Source organism: Pipistrellus hanaki (genome assembly GCF_964339955.1).
Source record: "Pipistrellus hanaki genome assembly, chromosome: 2".
NCBI classification, from domain to species: Eukaryota; Metazoa; Chordata; class Mammalia; order Chiroptera; family Vespertilionidae; genus Pipistrellus; species Pipistrellus hanaki.
Genome location: NC_140504.1, coordinates 95,088,421 through 95,111,460, shown reverse-complemented (window position 1 = coordinate 95,111,460; position 23,040 = coordinate 95,088,421). Strand labels below are relative to the sequence as shown.

Below are 23,040 nucleotides of genomic sequence, written 5' to 3'. Positions count from 1 at the left end.
CAATTAGGAGTTTGATTGCTCACTGTAACGTTCCTGACCACCAGGGGGCAGTGTGAAATGAAGGAAGGCCCCTGGCTGGCAGCTGGCAGCTGCTAGGGACCCAACCCATGTATGAACTTTGTGCACTAGGCCTCTAGTGAGACTATATGAGGCAGTGTGAGACAATCCTTGTTTTGCTATTAAGAAAACACAAATTAATTTCAAAATCGGGTCTCATTTAATAACAAAACTGATTCCAAGTCCTAATATTACAAGTACTATCTAGGTCAAGGCAGATATTTTATTTCTGAACTTCTAGTAAAAAAGTGAAATTCCTTAATAATAGGAAATGATAAAAAAAAAAACCTTTAGTATAGTTGATTTTCCATTTCCTAATTTTAAAAGTACCTTTAAAAAATATTGTTTGCACACATTTATATTTTTTTTATATATTTATATTTTTGGTGTAGTTATGTTGATCTAGATCAGGTTCTTTATTTTACAATAGTGTCTTTGGCCTTGGCAGAATTAAATGACTTTCTCAAATTAAACACAGAGCTGACTGTAATTGAATTAATCAGTTAAAGAAAGGTCTTTTACTTAGGAGGTTAAACGATGCATATGGTGATGAATATAACAGCACTTTGTGACTCTAACACAGTTTCAATCCTAGTGCACTCTGCAAAGGTGAATTAGTGTTACAGTCAGAAATGACTCAGAAGCAGCGCTGGCCTCCAAGTATAATAGTAAATAAGTAACTTTAGAAACACAGACAAAACATGTATAACAAGTATAACACCAGGTGACACAGTGGATAGTTGCAGAGACTAAATTCAGGTGCTTAATCACAGTTTATTGAATTAATTACAAACATACAGTGAGAAGTACAGGGAATAGATGGATATGCTGAGGCACTTGGGATAGGGTACAAGTGGAATGCAAGAATACACTGCCCAAGTCCTATGTTACTGTCATCATTTTGTCCAGTCTCTCTCTGCTTCATCAGCTTTCCCTGGTGACAGGGTGGTTACCAGGGCATGAGCTGAGGTTAGCAAGGGGACTTGACAGATGGAAGGTGTCTAGATCCAACTTTTGCTTGCTTTATGGGAGAGATGTGAGGTATTTGCATATGAACACAGCTGTAACTTGCTGTTAACCTGAAGAGCTATTTATCTGCATGTCTCTGGCAGATGACACATGAAGCTAAAATGGGGATCACAAGTAGGTGTTTGATTTAGGGATGATATAGCCATCAACTTGGATGTCCGATCTAATCCATGTTTATGAATATTTAAGTTTTGCTTGATCCTTCTAACCTTGGCTATCTATACGTAATACTCTTGCTTTGTTTCATTCTTTTTATCTATATTCAAACAAATATGTTCTATTTTTCTATTTTTTTTTGCCTACAGTTTATGACAACTATCTGAATTTCTAATGCAACGTACATGTTTTGTCTGTGTTTCTAAAGTTACTTATTTACTATTTCTTTTGTTTTGTTCTGTGTTGGTAGAGGACTGATATATTTTTTATTTATTTATTTTATTTTATTTTTAAAATTTTTATTGATTTTTTTACAGAGAGGAAAAGAGAGGGATAGAGAGTTAGAAACATCGATGAGAGAGAATCATCGATCAGCTGCCTCTTGCACACTCCCTACTGGGGATGTGTCCGCAACCAAGGCACATGCCCTTGACTGGAATCGAACCTGGAATCTTTCAGTCCGCAGGCCAATGCTCTATCCACTGAGCCAAACCAGTTTTGGCGAGGACTGATATTTTAGCATAGGAATCAATAGGAGAAAACTGTTAAAATAGGTTTTCTATATATATGTACTTCATTCAGTTTAATCCTTTCATTATTTAGACCTAGATAAAAATTTGCAGATTATATAAAAAATGACAATGCTTTAAAAGTAGGATTTGATATTTCTCCTTGCTTTGGGGAAAATGCATTTTTCATAGCTAGGGCAAAAAATCCTGTAAATCTCTTCTATTAAGTCAGACTCTATAATATAGAGAAAATAAAGTGGAATCCTGCAGAGAAAAAACCTTTCTAGAAAATCCCGTGCCTTGGGTATTGTCCCTGGGAAAAACTCAGAAAATAGTCTGCAGTTTGCTGTTGTTTAATTATTATATGAAATCAGAATTCAATTTAAGCAGCTGTATATGTTGTAAATTGTATGTATTCCTTGCTATTTTAGTGGATACACATTTATAAAATTTTTCTGTAATAAACTGATTATAAATCAGAATTATGGAAATGACAACTCAAATAATTTAATAAACTTTTTGTTTTTAATGTTATGTTTAAATTGGTTGTAACTGGATTGTTTCTAATTTTATATTTAGTATAATTTTGAAAATGTGTCTCAGACATTTGATGATCTTCCAGCAAGATTTGGTTATAGACTTCCAGCTGAAGGTTTAAAGGTAAGAAAATAGTAATATATGATTACAGGACAAAGCATTTAATAAGGTGATTTTATTGCTCTTTGTTTCAAGAATGAAAATATTTATTACTATTTCTCATCAGAAAACCAATACATATTCATTTGTACAGGTTTTCGACAATTCAAAAGGTATGAAGAAGAAAGTGAAAATCACCTATGATTGTATTATTCTGGACTAGCCACTGTAATACATTTTGGTATGCAATATTTTAGACCTGTTTTCTACAATATATGCCGTGTTGTGTATTTGTAGATATGTGTGCATATATATAAATGCTTATGTAAATCTGTATTTAACACTAATAGAAAATACTACTTGGTTGCCTGCCTTTTTCACTTAATCATATATTTAGAAAATCTTTTCATGCTAACAGTGGTGGTATTTTTAAAAAAATATATTTTATTGATTTTTCACAGAGAGGAAGAGAGAAGGATGTGAGAGTCATTGATCAGCTGCCTCTTGCACACCCCCAACTGGGGATGTGCCTGCAACCAAGGTACATGCCCTTGACCGGAATCGAACCCGGGACCTTTCAGAGCCAAACTGGTTTCGGCAGAGGTGGTACATTTTTATTTGTACTGGCTGCGTGGTTTTGCAGTATCATAAGACACTATGGATTTTTGAATATTTATTTGTTTAATTTTTCATAGTACCTGAATGTCTTTATCCTTATATATCTGTTTATTTGCTTAAGATACTTTTCCAAATGTAGAATTGCTTTGTTTATGGAACACATGTTTAAAATTTCTTTGGTATTCCAGGTTGCCCTTCTAAATTTAGTGTCTCAGGCTGTCCTTTTCTGTATACCATATTTAATACTAGATATTACCAAATATTTATTGATTGATAAAAAACTGAGATTGACCATTTTAATGTTTTTTGCTGTGTGTGTGTGTGTGTGTGTGTGTGTATGTGTGAAAAAGAGAGAGAGAGAGAGAGAGAGAGAGAGAGAGAGAGAGATGACTTTTAATGCTCTTTGCCTATTTTTAAATTAAGATGTTGATTCTTACTGATTTGTAAGAATTCTTTATATATAGGAAATATCAATCTATTATTTGCCATTATGCTTCAAATTATTTCCCCCAGTTTTTTTTCTCGTCTTTTAACTTTATTTAAGGTTTAAAATTTTTATTTTAGTTAAAAATAGCTATTTTTTCTTTCTACCTCTGGGTCATAGTTAGAAAGTATTACCCATATTACCCATTCCAAGATAATATAAAGTTTTTATGTTATATAAGTCAGAATACATGAAATTGTGTATATATGTACCACAGAATATTTTTAGTTTGTTAAGTACAGTAAAACTATTATTCTCAATTAGGTTGACAGGCACCTCTGGGCTTTAATTTTTTAAAGTTTAAAAAAAGTTACTTTTAGTATATGTGCTGCATACATGATTTTAAATTATGTTTTTTAAATTCCCAGTACTGTATGACTATTTCTCATTGTAAAATATGTTTAAACAGAAAAGAAGTAAGTATACAGAAGAAAAATGAAAGCCTTCCTTCACCCCTTCGTTTACCTGTACATGCCAATCCCACTTTTCTCTTTAGAGTTAAACTTTAGGATGTTAACTGCTATTACAGGCCTTTAGATCTTTTTTTCTGAATATGTAGTGCTTTTAGTTTATAAATTTATTAACTCATAAAGTTCATACTTGGTTATAATTTGTGTATATGAAAGGTTTCTTAATTTTTATAATGGAATCCCTTTTAGCTAATTTACCTAGAAAGGGATAGAGACATTCAGAGTATCATAGCCTGGAAAAGCAGTTCCCAAACTGTTTCAAGAATAAAACCCAGAATCACATATTGACCTGGCTTGGTAAGGATTAAGTCACTGACTTCCAGAGATCCCCTTTTTTCTGATCAGGAGGCGTCTGTGGTATTACCCCAGAATATTCTACTACTACCCAGCTAATCAGGGAGCTGTCCTTTGCTAGCCTATTTCACCAAATCTAACACATGGATTTTTCTCGCTGACCGGCTGCAGGCTAGGTAGTGACTAGCCACATATTTTGTGAAATACTAGCTATGAGGGAGGCTGCTCTCAACCTAAGAAATGTTCAACCCCATAGAAACTTTTTATCTGTTCTTCCCCAAGTTCATTGAACTCCGTTTCTGGTAGATTGCATGCCTCCATTTGGTTTAGTTCTTTTTCTGGAGTTTTTCCCTTTTACTTCATTTGGGATGTGTTATTTGTGTTCTCATTTTGGCTGCCCCTCTGTGTTTGTTTCTATGTATTAGGTAGATCTTCACAGGGTGTCCTTATATAGTACGTGTGTTGTGGAGCCCAGTGGCACAGTCTTTCTCTGATAATCTCAGCTGGGTGCTCCAAGAATGTGGATTGTGTGTGCCCTCCGGTTGCAGTTCATTGGGTGGGGGTTGAGCCTCAGACTGGCTGGCTGGAAGGATTAGCCATAATCATAGTGGACCAGCTGCTTGCTGTGTAGGGACTGACCGCATGGAGTGGGATTTGCCCCAGAGAAGCTTTGGTGCCTGTTGAGACCACCCTTTGGGTATGCTGTTTGTGGATTTAATGGGTAGTTCTTTGTGTGGTCTGAAGCTGGCTACCAGGTATGTTGGTTTTGAGGACTCTTGGGTAGGGCTCCTGTTCAGGACAAGGTCAGCTGCTGCCTGTGCTTGGCCATGGGCCACCTGGTAGGAGCTACAAAGTGATCCACAGTTGGTAGCTGCCTGTGGTGGGCCTAAAGGCATGTGGCAGAGGCCACACGGTGAACCAAGGCTGATCACTCTACAGAGCAGGCTTGGGGCCAATCAGCAAGAGGCACAGGACTTGGTGTGTCCATTAGCCACTTTCCCAGACCCTTTGGACCTTTGAGAGTTACCAGGACAGTTTGAAGCACTAGTGAGATGGCTGCCTTTGAGGAATAGTCAAAGCTTTGGGTGGAGCAAGGTCTCAGGGAGTTTCAGAGTAAGGCAAATGGTGTTAACCAGGTTAATGTTCACCAGGTTAGTGAATATTTAGGTTTGGCACCATTGCTGTGACTGGATGGAGTCTTTCAGCCAGGAGTAAAGGGCATTCTGAGGCCAATCCTTGCCTGCCTGGGGTCTGAAGATCTCTGAAGCGCCTGTACCTTCAGGCTGTGATGGGGGTGGTTCCAACATAGGAACAATCTCTGCTGTCCCTCCACCCTTACCCAAAGCCTTACAAGTCAGTTTCTCTATGTATGTTTCTGGTACCTTTCAAGCTACTGCCCCTTCAAAGGAGCTTAGGGTGAGTATGGGAAACTGAGACTGTACACAGGCCCTTTAAGGGGATGCCTGGGTTTCCAGCACCCCTCTCTGTCTCATCTGGATAGAGTCTCTGTTGATTTCCCCAGCCAGATGTTGTAGAGGCTCCTCTTCCTGGCACCAGAACCCTGGGCTGGGGAGCCCAGTGTGGGCCTGGGACCCCTTGCTCCTTAGGTGGGACCTCTGCAGAAGAGATATTCCTCCTGATGATTCTCAACCATCACATGTGATGTGGGTCTCAGCCCCTCCTACCAAATGTGGCTTCTTTATGTCCTTAGTTATGGGAATTCTGTCCAGCTAACTTCAGATGGTTTTTCAGGTTGATTATTCTATAATTTATTTGTAATTTTTAAAAAAATATATATTTTATTGATTTTGTACAGAGAGGAAGAGAGAGAGATAGTTAGAAACATCGATGAGAGAGAGTCATCGATCAGCTGCCTCTTGCACACCCCCCACTGGGAATATGCCCGCAACCAAGGTACATGCCCTTGACCGGTATCGAACCTGGGACCCTTCAGTCCCCAAGCCGACGCTCTATCCACTGAGCCAAACCGGTTTTGGCAATTTATTTGTAATTTTGATGTGGTCATCGGAGGAAGCAAACACAGTGTTTACCTATTTCACCTTGGCCAGAGCATCTATGATATCTTTTAATCAGATTTTATTATAATCTAAAATCTAACTCATTGATAAAATGTTTAATCTAAAAAGGTTATAAATTTAAAATCTGATAAAATATAACCAGAAAAGATTATTGGGGAGAATTCTAACAGTATGTAAAAGATGAGATGTTATTTTTAGATGAAAGATACTCAGTTACTGCTCTGAATAATATTATAAATATAATATCTAATTTGTGAAGAGGTTTTTGAAAACCCTTTCTTTTGATCCAGTTAACCTTTTATTTTATTTTTTAAATTCTCATCGGAGGATATATTTTCATTGATATGAAAGAGGGGGGGAGGGAGGGAGGGAGGGAGGGAGGGAGGAAGGAAGAGAGAGAGAGAGACAGAAACACATACAGATCTATGTGAGAGAGAAACATTGGCTATTCTTGCCTCAACCAGGGATCGAACCACAACCTAGGTATATGGCCTGATAGGGAATCAAATCCGAAACCCTTTGGTGTATGGCATGACATTCCAACCAACTGAGCCATCTGGCCAGAGCAAGGGTTTAGCTTTTTTGTTTGTTTGTTAATCATCATCTGTGAAATATTTTTCCATTGATTTTTAGAGAGTGGAAGGGAGGGGGGAGAAACATCATTGAGAGACACATTGATTGCCTTCCCCATGCACCATGCGGGGCTTGGGATCAAGCCTGCAACCAAGGTACATGCCCTTGACTGGGAATTGAACCCATGACCCTTCAGTTCATGTGTTCACGCTCTATCCACTGAGCCAAATTGGCTAGGGCAAGGGCTTAACTTTGATTTCAGAGAGGAAGGGAGAGGGAAAGAGAAACATCTATTGTATAATGAAAGAATCATTGAACAGCTGCCTCCTTCATGCCTCCTACTGGGGATGGAGCCCACACCCGGGCGTGTGCCCCTGACTGGAATAAAAACCGGGACCCTTCAGTCTGCGGGCAGACACTCTATTCACTGAGCCAAACCAACCAGGGCAAGGGCTTAACTTGAATTGATCTATAACCCTCACATTCAGTACATTTCTTGATTGCAGAAAGACTTGGAAGGAATGGCTGTGGGATTTGCAGATGGCATGAAGCTTGGAATGGTTAATTTACTAATGTTTGCTCTTGAGTCTTAATAGTTAGGTACTGAAAAGAGTAGAAATATAGCTTAGATGCAACATGTCAAAAATTTGTTGAAATAACTGATGTACTTGCCAAAAACCTAATTTGGTTTTACAGTGCATCAATAGAAATATATTGTCTAGAACATGTTAAAAGAGTGATAGCTTAGGGCACCTTTCCATTTACCAAGTGAGGTGCTGCCCGATTCATGAATTGTTGAATAAAGCCAATTAGATCTTGAACTTTAAAAAAAAAATCGAACAATATCTATTGTTATATTGGTCAGGTCATTTATAGTATTATGGTCAGTTTTTGGCACCCAACTGAAATACAGTCAGGTGTCAGAACCACCGCTCTTTCTGTTATTGCCTTTTGTAGAGCAGATTTGCTCTGTTCTATGCAGTTGTACTACATGTTGCTTATTCATTGTTTTTTTTTCTTCTTTTATTTGGGTTAGTTCTTTTAAAAAAAATTTCTTTATTGATTAAGGTATGATGTATTTGTAAGGTATCACGTATTTGTCCTCATCCCCCCCATTCTCATCCTCCACCCTTCCCACTCATGCCCTACCCCCCTGTTGTTCTTGACTACTGGTTAAGCTCATATGTATGCACACAAGTCCTTTGGTTGATCTCTCCCTTTTATCCCCACTCTCCCCCTGAGGTCCAACAGTCTGATCCATGCCTCCTTGTCTCTGCATCTGTTCTTGTTCATCAATCTATGCTGTTCATCATTTCCCCTAGATGAGTGAGATCATGTGCTACTGGAAATATACTTAATAAGAACCGAAAATGAGACAAGCTATAATGGTTATGCTGAAAGGCAAATGATCAGTAGTGAGTTTCTTTCTGGGCCAAGAGTTCTTTTGAGACCCAATTTCAGTGTCAAACAGTTCCTTATGTGTACATGTCAGCAATGATATTTCAGTTCTGGATGGTGGACAAACGGGGGTAATGCAGGTCCAACCCTCTCTGGTTTGGTCCTGAGCAACCTGCAGTGACGCACAGCTGCTGACTGCTATTATGGCAAGGCGTCGTCAGCATCATCCATCTCTGGACTGCTTCTCTTCTGTTTTCATGGTTGGAGCAGTCCTGTCAATTCCTCTCTGTTGCAGGAACCCACATGATCTTGGAGTTGTTTTCTGAAAATATACAAACATATTCTCGACCAAAAGTTAATAAAGGAATATTTTCTATAAATTTGACTTGGGATCCTTTTCCATTTTTTGTGGTTAGTTCTTTTCAGATATTACTAGGGTAGGGCCTCAGTCTTATCCATTCTAATACTTAAACAGAGCCCTCATGAAATGCAGCTGGTGTATGCAGAGCAGTGTTAAAGGAATGTACTATGCTATGAATTATAGCTAAAGGATGTTTTGCTGCATAAGAGGAGCATAATGTCCAATTATTTGTAAAAAAGGAATTAAATGTATCCTGTATATGAAAGTTACTGGTAGATTTTTAAAGAATAATCTAATAAAAAATTAGAGGAAAAGGCAATAGATATTTTTAGCATTCTAGGAAGTTATTGATATAAATAAAATCATCTGGGGTTTTTCTACGTTGGACAAGTACAGCTGGTGGGCAGCGCTCTTGCTTGGCCTGGCCCTCGCCCCTGCGCCTGGGAGCGCATCTGCATGCCTGCCCACCCAGCACCTGAGGCAAGAAGCACTGGCCCAGCCCACCTGCACAGGTGTCAGGTTGCATGGTCACAGACATAGCTGGGTGGAGTGGGCAGGAGTGGGGACTGGTGGGTGGGCGGGAGGTTTGCACATTGCAGGGCTGGGCTCCGAGGGGGTGCGGGCTGGAGGAAGCAGAAAGCCACACAGAGTGGCCAGCGGGAGCAGATCTACCTGGTGAACTATGTGGAGGGCTACCTGGACTCTATTGGGTCTCTGTCTTTCGACCTGCAGAGAAGAGTATTGCTGGTGTGGGAGATCAACATTAAATAGCAAGAAATCCTGAAGGAACTAGATGAGTATTATGAGATGTTTAAACAGGAGGTGGAGAGCAACCAGAGAATGCAGAGAGCCCCTGATCTGGAGCCAGGAGCTAAGCGACGAGAAGATCCATATTGTGAGTCAGATGGTGGAGCTGGTGGAGAACAGGATCAGGCAGGTGGACAGTTACGTGGAACTCTTTGAGGAACACCAAGAAGTCAATGACACCACTAGCCACAGTGGCAAAGATGTCCAGGATAAATCCAAGAATGAGACAATCATACAGGCATAAAAGCCCAATAACAAGAGGTCTCTGAGACAGTGCAACAACAAAAATTGGGAGAATGCAGCTAATAGTCACAGCCATGACGACATCACCTTGGGATCACCTAAGGAGAAGAAAGCAAAGGCCTCCAAGAAGAAGATATGCTTCAAGGCCAAAGCAGGGAGAGAAGTATTCCCTGCAGACCTTCCCATCAACCTGAACGAGCCCACATACTCTCTGTGCAATCCTGTCTCCTATGGAGAAATGATCAGCTATGACAATGACGAGTGCCCCATCTAGTTGTTCCATTTCTCCGGTATAGGACTGAATCATAAACTAAAGGGCAGGAGGTACTGTCCCAGAAGTTGAGGGAGAACAAGAAAACCATGGACAAAGCCCTGGAGAAATCCAAAAGGAAGATGGCATATTACAGGTAGTTGGTGGACCTTGCCGAACAGGGAAGAGAACTAAGCCAATGTATTTATTACATTGCCACTTTTGGTGAGGTGCAAAGACTGGACAATGCATATTTTTAAAGAATGTTAGAAAAGGAGCCATTCCTTTTATAGGGATGGCAGTGATTCTCTGCATTTTGTTTTTGTTGGTACACACGTGTAACAATGTTGGTCTGTGGATCAACATTTTAGAAACAACTAATGTAGATTTGAATTAAACACTCAAAAAATAAATAAAATCATCTGTCTCACAGTAGGAAAAGGATAGCTGATAACATCTGATTGACCAGTATAACTCTTGGTCTTGGATTGAATGTAAAAATTATGACAGAAAGGTTGATACCTTTTTTTTAATCCTCACCTGAGGATATGTTTTTATTGATTTTACAGAGAGAAGAAGGGTGAGGGAGAGAGTAAAACATCAATTGGTTGCCTCCCATACACACCTAACCAGGGATCAAACCCACAACCAAGATATGTGCCCTGATTGGGCAGGAATCAAACCCATAACTTTGGTATATGGAATGACGCTTTAACAACTGAGCTACCCACCTGCCCAGGGTGTAAGATTGACATCCACATCATTTGAAGTATTTGTATCAAATTTTGGAATCAGCCTTAATTTCCCTTTCGACTAATATTTTTGCTTGTTCATTGTTGTAAATGTCCATTCCTCTTCTTGTCCATTTTGCTCTTTATCCACTTTTTTTTATTTTTTATTTTTATTTTTTTTATTAAATCTTGTGGAGGCAATATAGCATAGTGGTTGAGAACATAGCATCTGGAGTCAAAATTTCTGGGGATTGCATTATATGTAACCTTGGGCAAGTTACTTTTTTTTAAACTTAGATGATTTCTCAACTTTAAAATAGGGATGATAGACGCCGGGAGGAGAATCCAAGATGGCTGCTCGGGTAGGCAACTAGCCGCAGCCGCACACAACAATTTTAATAAAATACAACTAAAATATAAAATGGACATTACCCAGAACTACAGGAAAGTCGACTGACTGGAAATCCTACAATAAGAAGCAAGGAGAAAACCAGAAGGAAGCACGGAGGAGCTGTAAAAGCCTAAGGTACAGAGACACGCGGCGCACGCGGAGAGGACGGAGCCTGAGAGGAGGGAGGCCGAGTGCCTGGCGGGCGTTCCCTAGCGGAAAGGAGATAAAACTCCGACTGTGCTGGGCCCCCAACTGCTCTGAACCCCAGTTCTGGGCCAGACCCCGGGGACTCAGGCTCAGCCATAGGGAGCTGGGCTGTAAGTCGGAACCCCGGGGTAGCGGAGAAAGGAGGTCCCGGAGGCGCGCACACTGCCCCCAGAGAAGGGACGGTCGGCTGTGCCGCGGGATTGCCCTGACGGGAAGGAGACTGGGGCTCCAGACTGCTGTGAACGCCACCTCCAACTCCACTTCCAACTGAACTGAACCCCAATACCGGGCTCATTGGGGGAGAGCATAGACTGTTTGGCAGCAGGCGAAAATCGAGGGCACCTTTCTCTCAGAGGCACCGGCAGCGAGCACTGAAGGACCCGCATAGGGCGGGGCTGACGGAAGCCAAAGCTGCAGGCTCCACCCTGAAACCCCGTCCCATCTGTAACTGCGAAATGCGACAACAAAATAGATCACAAACAAAAGAAATGGAGGACAAAAAGCGTCTGGATATAGAGTTCAAATCTACGCTTATAAGGTTTTTCAAGAATTTCCTAGAAAAGATGGATAAGGCCTATGAGGATATGAAAAGAGATCAACTAGAATTAATAAGGAGTCAACAAGAAATGATAAGGGATCAACAAGAAATAAAGAATACATTGTCTGAAATAAAAAATATTTTACAGAGTCCTAAAAACAGAAGGGAAGATCGCAAGAATCAAGTCAAAGATTTGGAACATAAAGAGCCAGAAGACACTCCTCCACAGAAGCTAGAAGGCAAGAGAATCCAGAAAATTGAAGATAATGTAAGAAACCTCTGGGACAACTTGAAGCGAACCAACATCAGAATTATGGGGGTTCCAGAAGAGGAGAGAGAGCAAGATATCGAAAACATACTGAAAGAAATAGTGACAGAAAACTTCCCCCACCTGGGGAAAGAATTTGACTTACAAGTCCAGGAAGCGCACAGAACTAACTCCAAACAAAAGGAATCCAAAGAGGACCACACCGAGACACATCATTATTAAAATTCCAAGAGCAAAAGATAAAGAGAGAATATTAAAAGAAGCAAGAGCAAAGAAGGTAGTAACTTATAAAGGAGCACCTATACGATTGTCAGCTGACTTCTCAACAGAAACCATGCAGGCCAGAAGGGAATGGCAAGAAATATTCAAGGTGATGAATAGCAAGAACCTACAGCCAAAAATAAGCTACCCAGCAAAGCTATCACTCAGAATCGAAGGCCAGATAAAGAGCTTCACTAATAAAAAAAAAGCTAAAGGAGTTCATCACCACCAAACCAGAATTTTATGAATTGCTGAAGGGGGTTCTTTCAGAAGAGAAAGTAAACAAAGATAAAAATTATGAACAACAAATACGTAATTATCAACAAGTGAATCTAAAAACCAAGGAAATTAAAAAAATCTGATGAACAATAAATAAAATAAAATAAAATAAAATAAAATAGGGATGATAATAATAATAGTAGTTATCTCATAAGGTTGCAAAGATGAACTGAGTTAGAACATTTAAAGGGCATACTGCTTGACACAGTACTGAGTGCCATGGCTCAGCAAATGTTAATTGTTTGATGTTACTGAAGTTATTAATTCATAACTTCGGGTATTCACTGAAACACCAATTTATCACTTCTTCTCTTCCTCCTTTTTTTTTTTTTTTTTTTTTTAAATATGTTTTCATTGATTTCAGAGAGGAAGTAGAAACATCAAGGATGAGAGAATCATCAATTGGCTGCCTTCTGCACACCCTCTAATGGGGATTGAGCCTGCAACCCGGGCATGCACGGAGACCCAGAAACTAACTGTGATCTCCTAGTTTAGGGGTGTCGAACTCAATCAGAGAAGGGGCCAAAATCTAAAATCCAGCCTAAATCGCGGGCCGAATGGTTTACTGAACAGTCATAAACTGACAATGTCATAAACTGACAGCGGAGTGCAGTGATGACAGCGCGGTGTGGGCCACATTGCAAGGCCTGGCGGGCTGGATTTGGCCCGCGGGCCTTGTGTTTGACACATGTGTCCTAGTTCATAGGTCGACGCTCAACCACTGAGCAACACTTACTGGCCCTGCTTTTACTTAAAAAAAACAAAACAAAAAAACGCCACCACCCAATAATATTTCCCCATTGATTTTAGACAGAGTAGGAGGGATGGGGAAGAGAGAGAGAGAGAGAGAAAGAGAGAGAGAGAGAGAGAGAGATTGGGTTGGGGAGCAGTGAATGAATGGCAGGGAGGATGAAGGGAACTTCTGGAGTGCTGTTCATGTTTTATGTCCTGATACAGGTATGTCAGAAAATGCATCAAGCTGAAAAATTATATTTTGTGCACTTTGCTTTATGTATAGTCATAAAAGCTTTATAAAAGTCAACATATTAATATACTGTAAATTTACTGCATTATGCATTTGATGATAATTGAGGTGCCACTATACACGCACTGTTTTTGTCCAGAATCTTGTTTAATCATCACAGAATTACAATAGCAAAGAGAAGAAAAGCGGGCATCCAGTTTCTGAGTATCCTAGGCATTGGTAGTTTTCTTGGGTTTCCTATGTATTGGCATAAAGGACCCCCTTCAGAAGACAGAGATGAGGAGGGTTCTTAATTGTGGAGCAAGCATCCTTTTAAAAGGGATTGGCCCTAGAGGGTGACTCTAGACATGTGGACCTGGCTTCAGGCAGCATTTTCTTGGCCACTCCTATTTACTAGTAAAGAACTTCTGCCAATTAATTGGCAGAACTCATTATTACCCTACCTCAGAGACTTCATGGATCAAAGAAAGTAAATTTGCATTAGTTTTAAGTGACTCACCTCTGAGGGGAGAATAGGAACTATTTTAGGAAGTTATTCTTTTTTTTTTTTTAGCACAATCATCAGGAAAGATATGTTTAATAATTTAAGAGTTTTTTAAGAATTCAATTTTTCACTAATGCTAGTAGTTTTTTGTACTTTTAGCATATGTGTATTTTTATAAATTTTAGGTTTGAAAATAATACATGCTGCCCTGACTGGGTGGCTCAGTTGGTTGGAGCACTATCCCATACACCAAAAGGTTGTGGGTTCAATTCCTGCTCAGGGCACATATCTAGGTTGTGGATTTGTTCCCTGGCCAGTGTGCATACATGAAGTGGCTGATCGATGCTTCCCTTTAATATAGATGTTTCTCTCTCTTCCTTCCTCTCTTTCTATAAAACAAAAATAAATAAACAAGTAAATAAATAAATAAATAAATAAGTAAAAACATATTCTTGAGGATTAAAAAATAATAAAATTAAAAAATAATACATGCTTGTCATAACACATTCAACAGTATAGAAATGATTTAAAGCAAATACCTTTTTTTTAAGAAAAAAAAATCTTTATAGATTTGAGGAAGAGGAAGGAAGAGGGAGAGATAGAAACATCGAAGCATCAACATTAATAGGCTGCCTTCTGCACCCCTCCACCCACCCCCCCCACTGGGAATTGAACCTGCAACCTGGGCATGTGCCCTGACCAGAATCACACCTGCGACCTCCTGGTACATGGGTGTACACTTAACCATTGAGTCACACTTGGGCAAAAGCAAAGACCTTATTAAAGTTACACTTGTAGCGCCCCCGCGCCCCCCCCCCCCTTTTTTTTTTTGTCTGTACATATCATAAATTTATTCTAAGATGCATTTCAGCCCTGGCCCAATAGCTTAATTGGTTGGAATGTTGACCTTTTACACCAAAAGGTTATGGGTTTGATTTCTGGTCCGGACACATACCTAGGTTTCGGGTTGTATCCTCAGTCAGGGCATCAGTGGGAGGCAACTTTCTCACATGGGTGTTTCTCTCTCTCTCTCTCTCTCTCTCTCTCTCTCTCTCTCTCTCTCTCTCTCTCTCTCTTCCCACCCTCCCCTTTTCTTCCTCCTTTTCTCCCTCTGAAACAATATAAAAACCAACATATCCTTAGAGGAGGGTTAAAAAACCCCCACATTTTCTTACCCATGTTTTACATCTCTGACATTGGGAAGTCTTTCAATTAATATCCATCAGGTGGCAGTCATGATGGACCTGTCATCACCAGGGAATTTGGCAGTAGCTGCTCATGTTCTTCACTTTAGTTTAGTTATATGTCTTAATAGTACAGATTCATTTTAATTGCTTTACAAGTATTTTGAAAAGAACTGCATGTACTATGTGATTTGGCATTATAGCAAAAAGTTTGTGTGCATAAAGGTGCAGAAAAGGATGTAAATTTAACATGAGTGAACTAAATATTCATTGGAATGATAACCACAATTCTAGCAAAAACCAAGTGCTTTATGGAATCAAGAAGGGCAACTATTCCATGAGTAAATAAAGGTATGCTACGTTTTATTCCTGAAATGTGCAAAAGCATTCCCTAGCACAAGCTAACCAAGGCAGGAGGAATTACCAAATTCTGTGGAATAGGATGGTTGGTGTGACTGCTAGACCATAGAGATTTTAATTCAAGCAATGTGTTATAGGCTTAATTGCCTCATTTCTTTTTATAAGTGGATTTAATGAATTTGATAATTTTTATGCATTTATTCAGTGTTTTATATCTATTGACATAGACATTTGGTTTTTCTGTTTTAACCTATTAATATAACATTTCTATGTATCAAACGTTTATTAATATACATATAATGTAACATTTAATATTAATAACATATTTATTATAACAATGTTACTTTTTAAAAAAAATATATTTTATTGATTTTTAACAGAGAGGAAGGGAGAGAGATAGAGAGCTAGAAACGTCGATGAGAGAGAAACATCGGCCTGCTGCCTCTTGCACACCTCCTACCGGGGATGTGCCCGCAACCAATGTACATGCCCTTGACCGAAATCGAACTTGGGACCTTTCAGTCCACAGACCAACGCTCTACCACTGAGCCAAACCGGCTTCGGCAACAATGTTACTTTTTAATACATTTTCTGATGTTAAACCTTCTTGTAGTTCTGGGAAAGCAACTTGCTATTTTCTTTTCAAGTTAATTATCTTGTGGACGTCTTTCCTATTTAATGTATATAGATTTACCTCATCCTTTTTAATGACTTCATTATTTTTTGTTGTGTGAATATATTATAATTTTTAAATGCCTGCCTTATTGATGTGCATGTTTTCAAGTTCTTGCTATTAAAAATGTAGCAGGGGCCATTTTTCTACATATGTCTGCTAATTGAGGCTAGTGTTTCCATAAATTTCTAGAAATTCTGTGCATTTTCATTGTTTGATAACATAAAATAAATTTGAGTTAATTTTACATAAATCAATAAATGATTGAGACTATACAAAAAGTTAATTTGAAAAAAGTATTTGCTTGTTTTAGAAATGCCAATAATTGTTTTGAAATATACCAAGATGCTAAAAATATTTGTCTTGAGGTAATGGGCTTTTTCGTGACATTTAAAAAAATATTAATAGCAAAAACAGAATTTACTTAAAAAATCTAAATGCTTATGAAACCAAACATTACTTAAAAGTTCTGGGATTATGAGCAGTTGGGGGATAGGAACTATTGTATTGCCAGATAATTCATCTAGCATAATGCAAAACACATGAAACAAATTCAAAACATGTTTTTAGAAACAAGTTGAATTTTTTGTTTGTTTGTTTGTTTAACAGAGAAAAAAATTAACTACCAATTCTTTTTCAGGGTTTTTTGATTAACTCAAAACCAGAGAATGCCTGTGAACCCATAGTGCCTCCACCTCTAAAAGACAATTCATCTGGCACTTTCATCGTGTTAATTAGAAGACTTGATTGTAATTTTGATATAAAGGTAATGTTTGCTTTTTAATTTTTTGTTTCTGTTTGCTTAATTAGTATCTTAAGTACACACTTGTTTCAGAAAGGATTTAAGTAAGTTTACATAATTCATTCAGGTTTAAAAATGAAAAAAGTGAGGACAAAAGGAAAATGAGATAGTAAAGGCAAAAATACAGGAGCAAGTTTATGTAAGCCATTCATTTGCTACAGAATGTATTCTAACCTTTTAGCAGCCAGTACAAAGAGGAAGCCACCATCGGTTTCATGATTCACAGTTTTAGTAAGATTGAAAGCAAACAAATTGACTAGGATATAAATAATTACTATTGTTCTAAGAATTTCCACGTGGTTGTTGTGTCTTTGAACTATTGTTGAATAGTTGAATCTTGCTTGATCTAATCTAGGAATGGAAATCTTAACCTTTAATTTTATGTCTTTACCCTTCTGCTACACCTATATCTGTATCTGTTGTCATTGGGATTTCTCAGTGTAATAAAGCTGATTCTGTTACCTGAACAAAATTTGTCTCCCCAGAGTGGATTAAGCTGGCATTTCAGATAGTGAAATACAGTTTGTCATAGAACTTCCCTCACTATCATTAGTGCTACTCTAGAGATGTGGTTTTATGATACTTTTAATACTGTTTTTACAAATCTGTTTTTGGACTATGCCTGAATTTTGTCTCTACTCATGAAAGAAATAACACCTCCACAGTAAACTTATTAAAGCAATCCTATATAATAAAGAGGCACTATGCAAATTGATCATCACTCCAACACATAAGATGGCCACCCCCATATGGACACAAGATGGCCACCACAAGATGGCCATCAGGGGAGGGCAGTTGGGTGGGGAGGGGGGAGACGAGGCCTACAGGGGAGGGAAGTTGGGGGTGACCAGGCTAGCAAGAGAGGGCAGTTTTTGGGGATTAGGCCAGCAGGGGAGGGCAGTTCAGAGTGACCAGGCCTGCAGGGAGGGCAGTTGGGGGTGACCAAGCCAGCAGGGAAGGGCAGTTATTAAGGTATTATATGTGTACATACCTTACCAATCCCTTCCCCCACTCCCATACATGCCTTCTGTCCCCAGAATTTTTCGTCCATTGGTTTTGCTTATATGCATGCATACAAGTCCTTCAGTTGATCTCTTATCTCCCCCCATATCTCCCTACCCTCCCTGCTGTAATTTCACAGTCTGTTTCTTTACTGTCTTCTGTATCTATCTTTTTGTTCATCAGTTTATAATGTTCTTTATTATCCACAAATGAGTGAGATCATGTGGTGTTTTTCTTTCATTGACTGGCTTATTTCACTCAGCATGATGTTCTCCAATTCCATCCAGGTTGCTACAAATGATAATTATTCCTTCTTTTTATGGTAGCATAATGTTCCATTGTTTAGATGTACCAAAGTTTTTTGATCCAATCATCTGCTGATGGGCACCTAGGCTGTTTCCAAATCCTAGATTGTGCTGCTATGAACATAGGGGTGCATATATCCTTTCTGATTGGTATTTCTAGTTTCTTGGGATATATTCCTTGGAGTGGGATTACTGGGTCAAATGGGAGTTCCATTTTCAGTTTTTTGAGGAAACTCCATACTGTTCTCCATAGTAGTTGCACCAGTCTGCATTCCCACCACAGTGCATGAGGGTTCCTTTTTCTCCGCATCCTCGCCAGCACTTGTCCTTTGCTGATTTGTTGATGATAGCCATTCAGACAGGTGTGAGATGGTACCGCATTGTTGTTTTGATTTGCATCTCTTGGATAATTAGTGACTTTGAACATGTTTTCATGTGCCTCTTGGCCTTCTTTCTGTCTTTTGAGAAGATTCTATTTAGATCCATTGCCCATTTTTTAATTTGGTCATTTATCTTCCTTTTATTAAGTTGTATAAATTGTCTGTAGATGTTAGAGATTAAACCTTTATCAGTGATAAGATTTGCAAATATGTTCTCTTGTTTTGTTGATGGTTTCTTTTGCTGTAAAAAAAGCTTTTTATTTTGATGTAGTCCCATTTGTTTATTTTCTCTTTAGTTTCCATTGCTCTAGGGCCAGTATTAGTGAAGAAGTTCTTTTGGCATATGTCTGAGATTTTGCTGCCTGTGGATGGCTCCAGTATTTTTATGGTTTCCCGTCTTATATTTAAGTCCTGTATTCACTGCGTTGTTGTCACTCTGGGCCTCTGGGCAACATGGGAAGGCGGAAAAGTGGCTCCAGGCCAGAGTGAAGGTAGAAAGGCGGCTCTGGCTGAAGCATAGGTAGTGCCAGCAGCCAGGGGAAGGAAGGCCCATTCTTGTTCCAGTGTTTGTACATAGACCTCTATTATTATAATGTTAGCTAGACCTTTGAGCACATACTTTATACATTTATTCATTCAAGTAATATTTAATGAGTTCCTACTCTGCATCTGGCTATTTCATAGATGTAATAGAAGCTGTAAAAATGAACAATATTAATTTTTTAGGAACTCTTATTTTGACAGTTTAGTTTTTCTCAGTGATAGGATAAATTTATTCTGATTAATCCACATTATTGTCTCTTTCAGAAACCCAATTTGTATGTGTAGTTTTAGAGAAGTCAAGGATTATAATTGTAGAAGAGAATTTTACCTGTGCAAAGCCAACCTTCCTGATTGGGGTTGAGTCCATGAGCCTCACTCCTTACCTAGCATTAAAATCCAGATTCTGTCTATACTTGGCTGGCTTTTCCTTTACTCTTGGGAACCTGATTCTTTGAGCATTGCCTTACTCTTTGGAATTTGATTCAGGTTTTATTGTTATTGAATTACAGTAGAGTTTTTTTTTTTTTTTTTTTTTTAATATATTTTATTGATTTTTTACAGAGAGGAAGAGAGAGGGATAGAGAGCCAGAAACATCGAGGAGAGAGAATCATCGATCAGCTGCCTCCTGCACACCCCCTACTGGGGATGTGCCCGCAACCAAGGTACATGCCCTTGACCGGAATCGAACCTGGGACCTTTCAGTCCGCAGGCCAACCCTCTATCCACTGAGCCAAACCGTCCTCCGCGAATTACAGTAGAGTTTTGAATCATTATAATGCTGATAGCTAAAACTGAACCAATAGTAGACCTAAGTACTATAAAGAAACATTTTGAGAGACTAATCACTATATAGTGATCATAAGATGATATATTTTAAAAGTTTCCTACCATGTTAAGTACACAGGACTATATATATATATATATATAGCTTTCAAAGTTTTAAAATTTTATGTTATATATATATATGATTTCTGTTTGTGTATATGTTTATGTATATTGAATACCCAATTTTTATCTTTTTTTTTTTTTTTAATCAATGGTCCAAAGGTTATATACTAAGTAGCTTAGGTTTGGGTTTATTATATTCAAGACAATGTTATTTTAAGTGAAGTATAGTAATATGTTTGGTTACTTTTTAGATCTTTCAGGTAAGATAATTTTGTCACATATCTAGCGATATTCTTATAATGCAAAAGTTTCTCTTTTAAAGACTAGCTTTAGGAAAGATTAAATAGCTAGATAGAATCAAAGCAAGCAACTTTAGGCTGGATTATTTTTAATTTTTTCAAAGTTTTAGAAATGAATTTTAAAGAACATGGTTGATGATGAAGCTAATAAAAATAGCTTTTATATGACTTACTTCTATGTGTTAGCCATAGTATTCTTTTTAAAAATTTTAAATTTTTTTTATTTTTTAAAAATTTCTTTATTGATTATGGTATCACATAATTGTTTTCATTCCCCCATTCCCATCCCAAATTCCTCCCTACTTATGCCCACTCCCTGTTGTCCATGACCACTGGTTAGGTTTATATGCATGCACACAAGTCCTTTGTTTGATCTCTCCCCTTTGCCCCCACCCTCCCCTACCTTCCCACTGAGTTTGATCACTGCTTCTCTGTCTCCAGGTCTGTTTCTGTTCATCAATTTATGTTGTTCATTATTTCCCTTAGATGTGTTAGATCATGTGATACAAGGAATTCCTTTTAAGGACCGAAACTGAGACAAGCTATAATGGTTATGCTGAGAGGAAAATGAATCAGTCTGTAGTGAGTTCCTTTCTGGGCCAACAGTTCTTTTGAGTACCAATTTCAATGTCAAACAGTTCCTTATGTGTACATGTCAGCCATGGTATTTCAGATCTGGTTGGTTGACAAATGGTGTTGATGTAGTCCGACCCTCTCTGGTTTGGTCCTGGGCATCCTTCAGCGACGCACAGCTCCTGTCTTCTAGTATGGCAAGGCGTTGTCAGTGTCAATCTCTAGACTGATTCTCTTCTGTCTTCATGGTATGGCTTGGCCATACTATTCTATTCACCATTTTAATATTTTACATAAGAAAAATATTATTGTCATTCTCATTTTAAAATTGGGCAAACTGAGAAATAAGGCAGAAAAATAATTTGCTCAAGTTTATCCCACTAAAAGTGTTGGCGGCAGGTTTGAGTTCCCAAGGGCCAATGACCCCAGCTTGATCACAGTAAATCTTTATCTTTTTAGAGCTGGATGAGTTTATTGCTTTGGATCATTTTAGTATTTTAGCTTGTATTCCTATCTTTTATTTGCTTCTTATTTTACTTAACACCCTGAGTGAAATGAAAAAGATATCTAAATAAGTCCTTGATAATCAATGTAGAACATTTATTTGTGTTTCAAGAATACACTTGAGATCTGTTATAAATACACTGGAAGTCTGGTGCATGAAATTCATGTACGGGGAAGGCGGGTCCCTCAGCCTGGCCTGTACCCCCTCCCAATCCAGGACTGCTAACTCCTAATCACTTACCTGCCTGCCTGATTGCCCATAACACTCACCTGCCTGCCTAATTGCCCCTAACCATTCTGCCTGCCTGATTGCCCCTTAACACTCACCTGCCTGTCTAATTGCCCTTAACCACTCTGCCTGCCTGATCACCCCTAACCACTCTGCATGCCTGCCTGGTTGCCCCTAACCACTTTACTTGCCTGCCTGATCGCCCCTAACCACTCTATCTGCCTGCCTGATCACCCCTAACTACCTCTGCCTCGGCCCCTGCCGTCATGGCTTATCCGGAAGGACATCAAGAATGATGTCCAGAATCATTCAGCTGTCCAGTCTAATTAGCATATCATGCTTTTATCTTTAAAGATAAAAGAAGCCCCAGAATATGGTATAGAATTGTTGACTATGTTTATCAAAGCTGAGGGACTTAGTGCTTTGTCACATTCTTCTTCATATCATTACTGTTTTCTGACTTGCAGGTTTTAAATGCACAGAGAGCAGGATACAAAGCAGCCATAGTTCACAATGTTGATTCTGATGAGCTCATTAGCATGGGATCCAACGACAGTAAGTACAGGTATCACTTTTCTTCTCTCCTGTTTGACAGATCTTTTGTAAAACTTAACAAAATTCTTCTCTCATTTTTTTTTTTTTAAAGCAGAATTTCTTTTCTATCACAATTGTGAGTCCCAATATTTAATACTGTTGGGACAATTTTATTCACAATAGAAATGGACTTGACTTATTCTTTTCCAAACAGTTTTGTTTATTTTTTTAACCAATTTATTTCATTTTAGAAGATATGTTAATATGTTGGTAGAAACAAAAGGAAAACCAAAACTTTAAGTAGAGATAAGCATGCCGAGTTAAGGATACCATAAAAGAATTTTTTCTGATTTATTAAGAGATTCACAAGATTCAAATTTAGGCTATGGGGCTAATGTATTCTTGTGGAATTTCAAAGCCACATATTTGTGCTTTCTTAAATACACTTTGGTTATTAGCCACTTAACATACATTGACATGCCTATAGCTATTTATTTATTTAGATTTTTAATTGATTTTTAGAGAGAGGGGAAGGAAGAGGAGAGAAAGATAAATATCAATGTGAGAATGAAACCTTGATAGGTAGCCTCCTGCATACCTCCTACCTGGGATAGAGCTAGCAACCTGGGCATGTGCCCTGACCAGGAATACAAGGGACAACCGTTTAGTACATGAGATTTTACTTAGCCATCTGA

At 38.6% G+C, this 23,040-nt stretch overlaps 1 protein-coding gene and 1 pseudogene across 9 annotated transcripts in view; both read left to right on the top strand.

Moving 5' to 3' along the window:
- The window catches only part of RNF13 (ring finger protein 13), a 142,928-nt gene that overhangs the window by 41,635 nt on the left and 78,253 nt on the right, over positions 1-23,040 (top strand). For 5 of the 8 annotated variants that reach the window (XR_014794330.1, XM_084875967.1, XM_084875962.1 and 2 more), the window contains 3 exons: positions 2,331-2,411; positions 16,926-17,051; positions 22,279-22,366. Coding sequence is in view for 7 of the 8 variants with exons in the window: in XM_084875962.1 (XP_084732088.1) it covers positions 2,331-2,411; positions 16,926-17,051; positions 22,279-22,366 (295 nt within the window). In the remaining variant the exon portion in view is untranslated. Of the gene's footprint in view, positions 1-2,330; positions 2,412-16,925; positions 17,052-22,278; positions 22,377-23,040 lie in introns of all 8 variants that reach the window. The other 3 variants (XM_084875964.1, XM_084875965.1, XM_084875963.1) reach the window with 2 other exon arrangements.
- LOC311618377 (inhibitor of growth protein 1-like) lies at positions 9,282-10,487 on the top strand (annotated as a pseudogene). Its single transcript has one exon. The product of its transcript is annotated as an inhibitor of growth protein 1-like (transcript).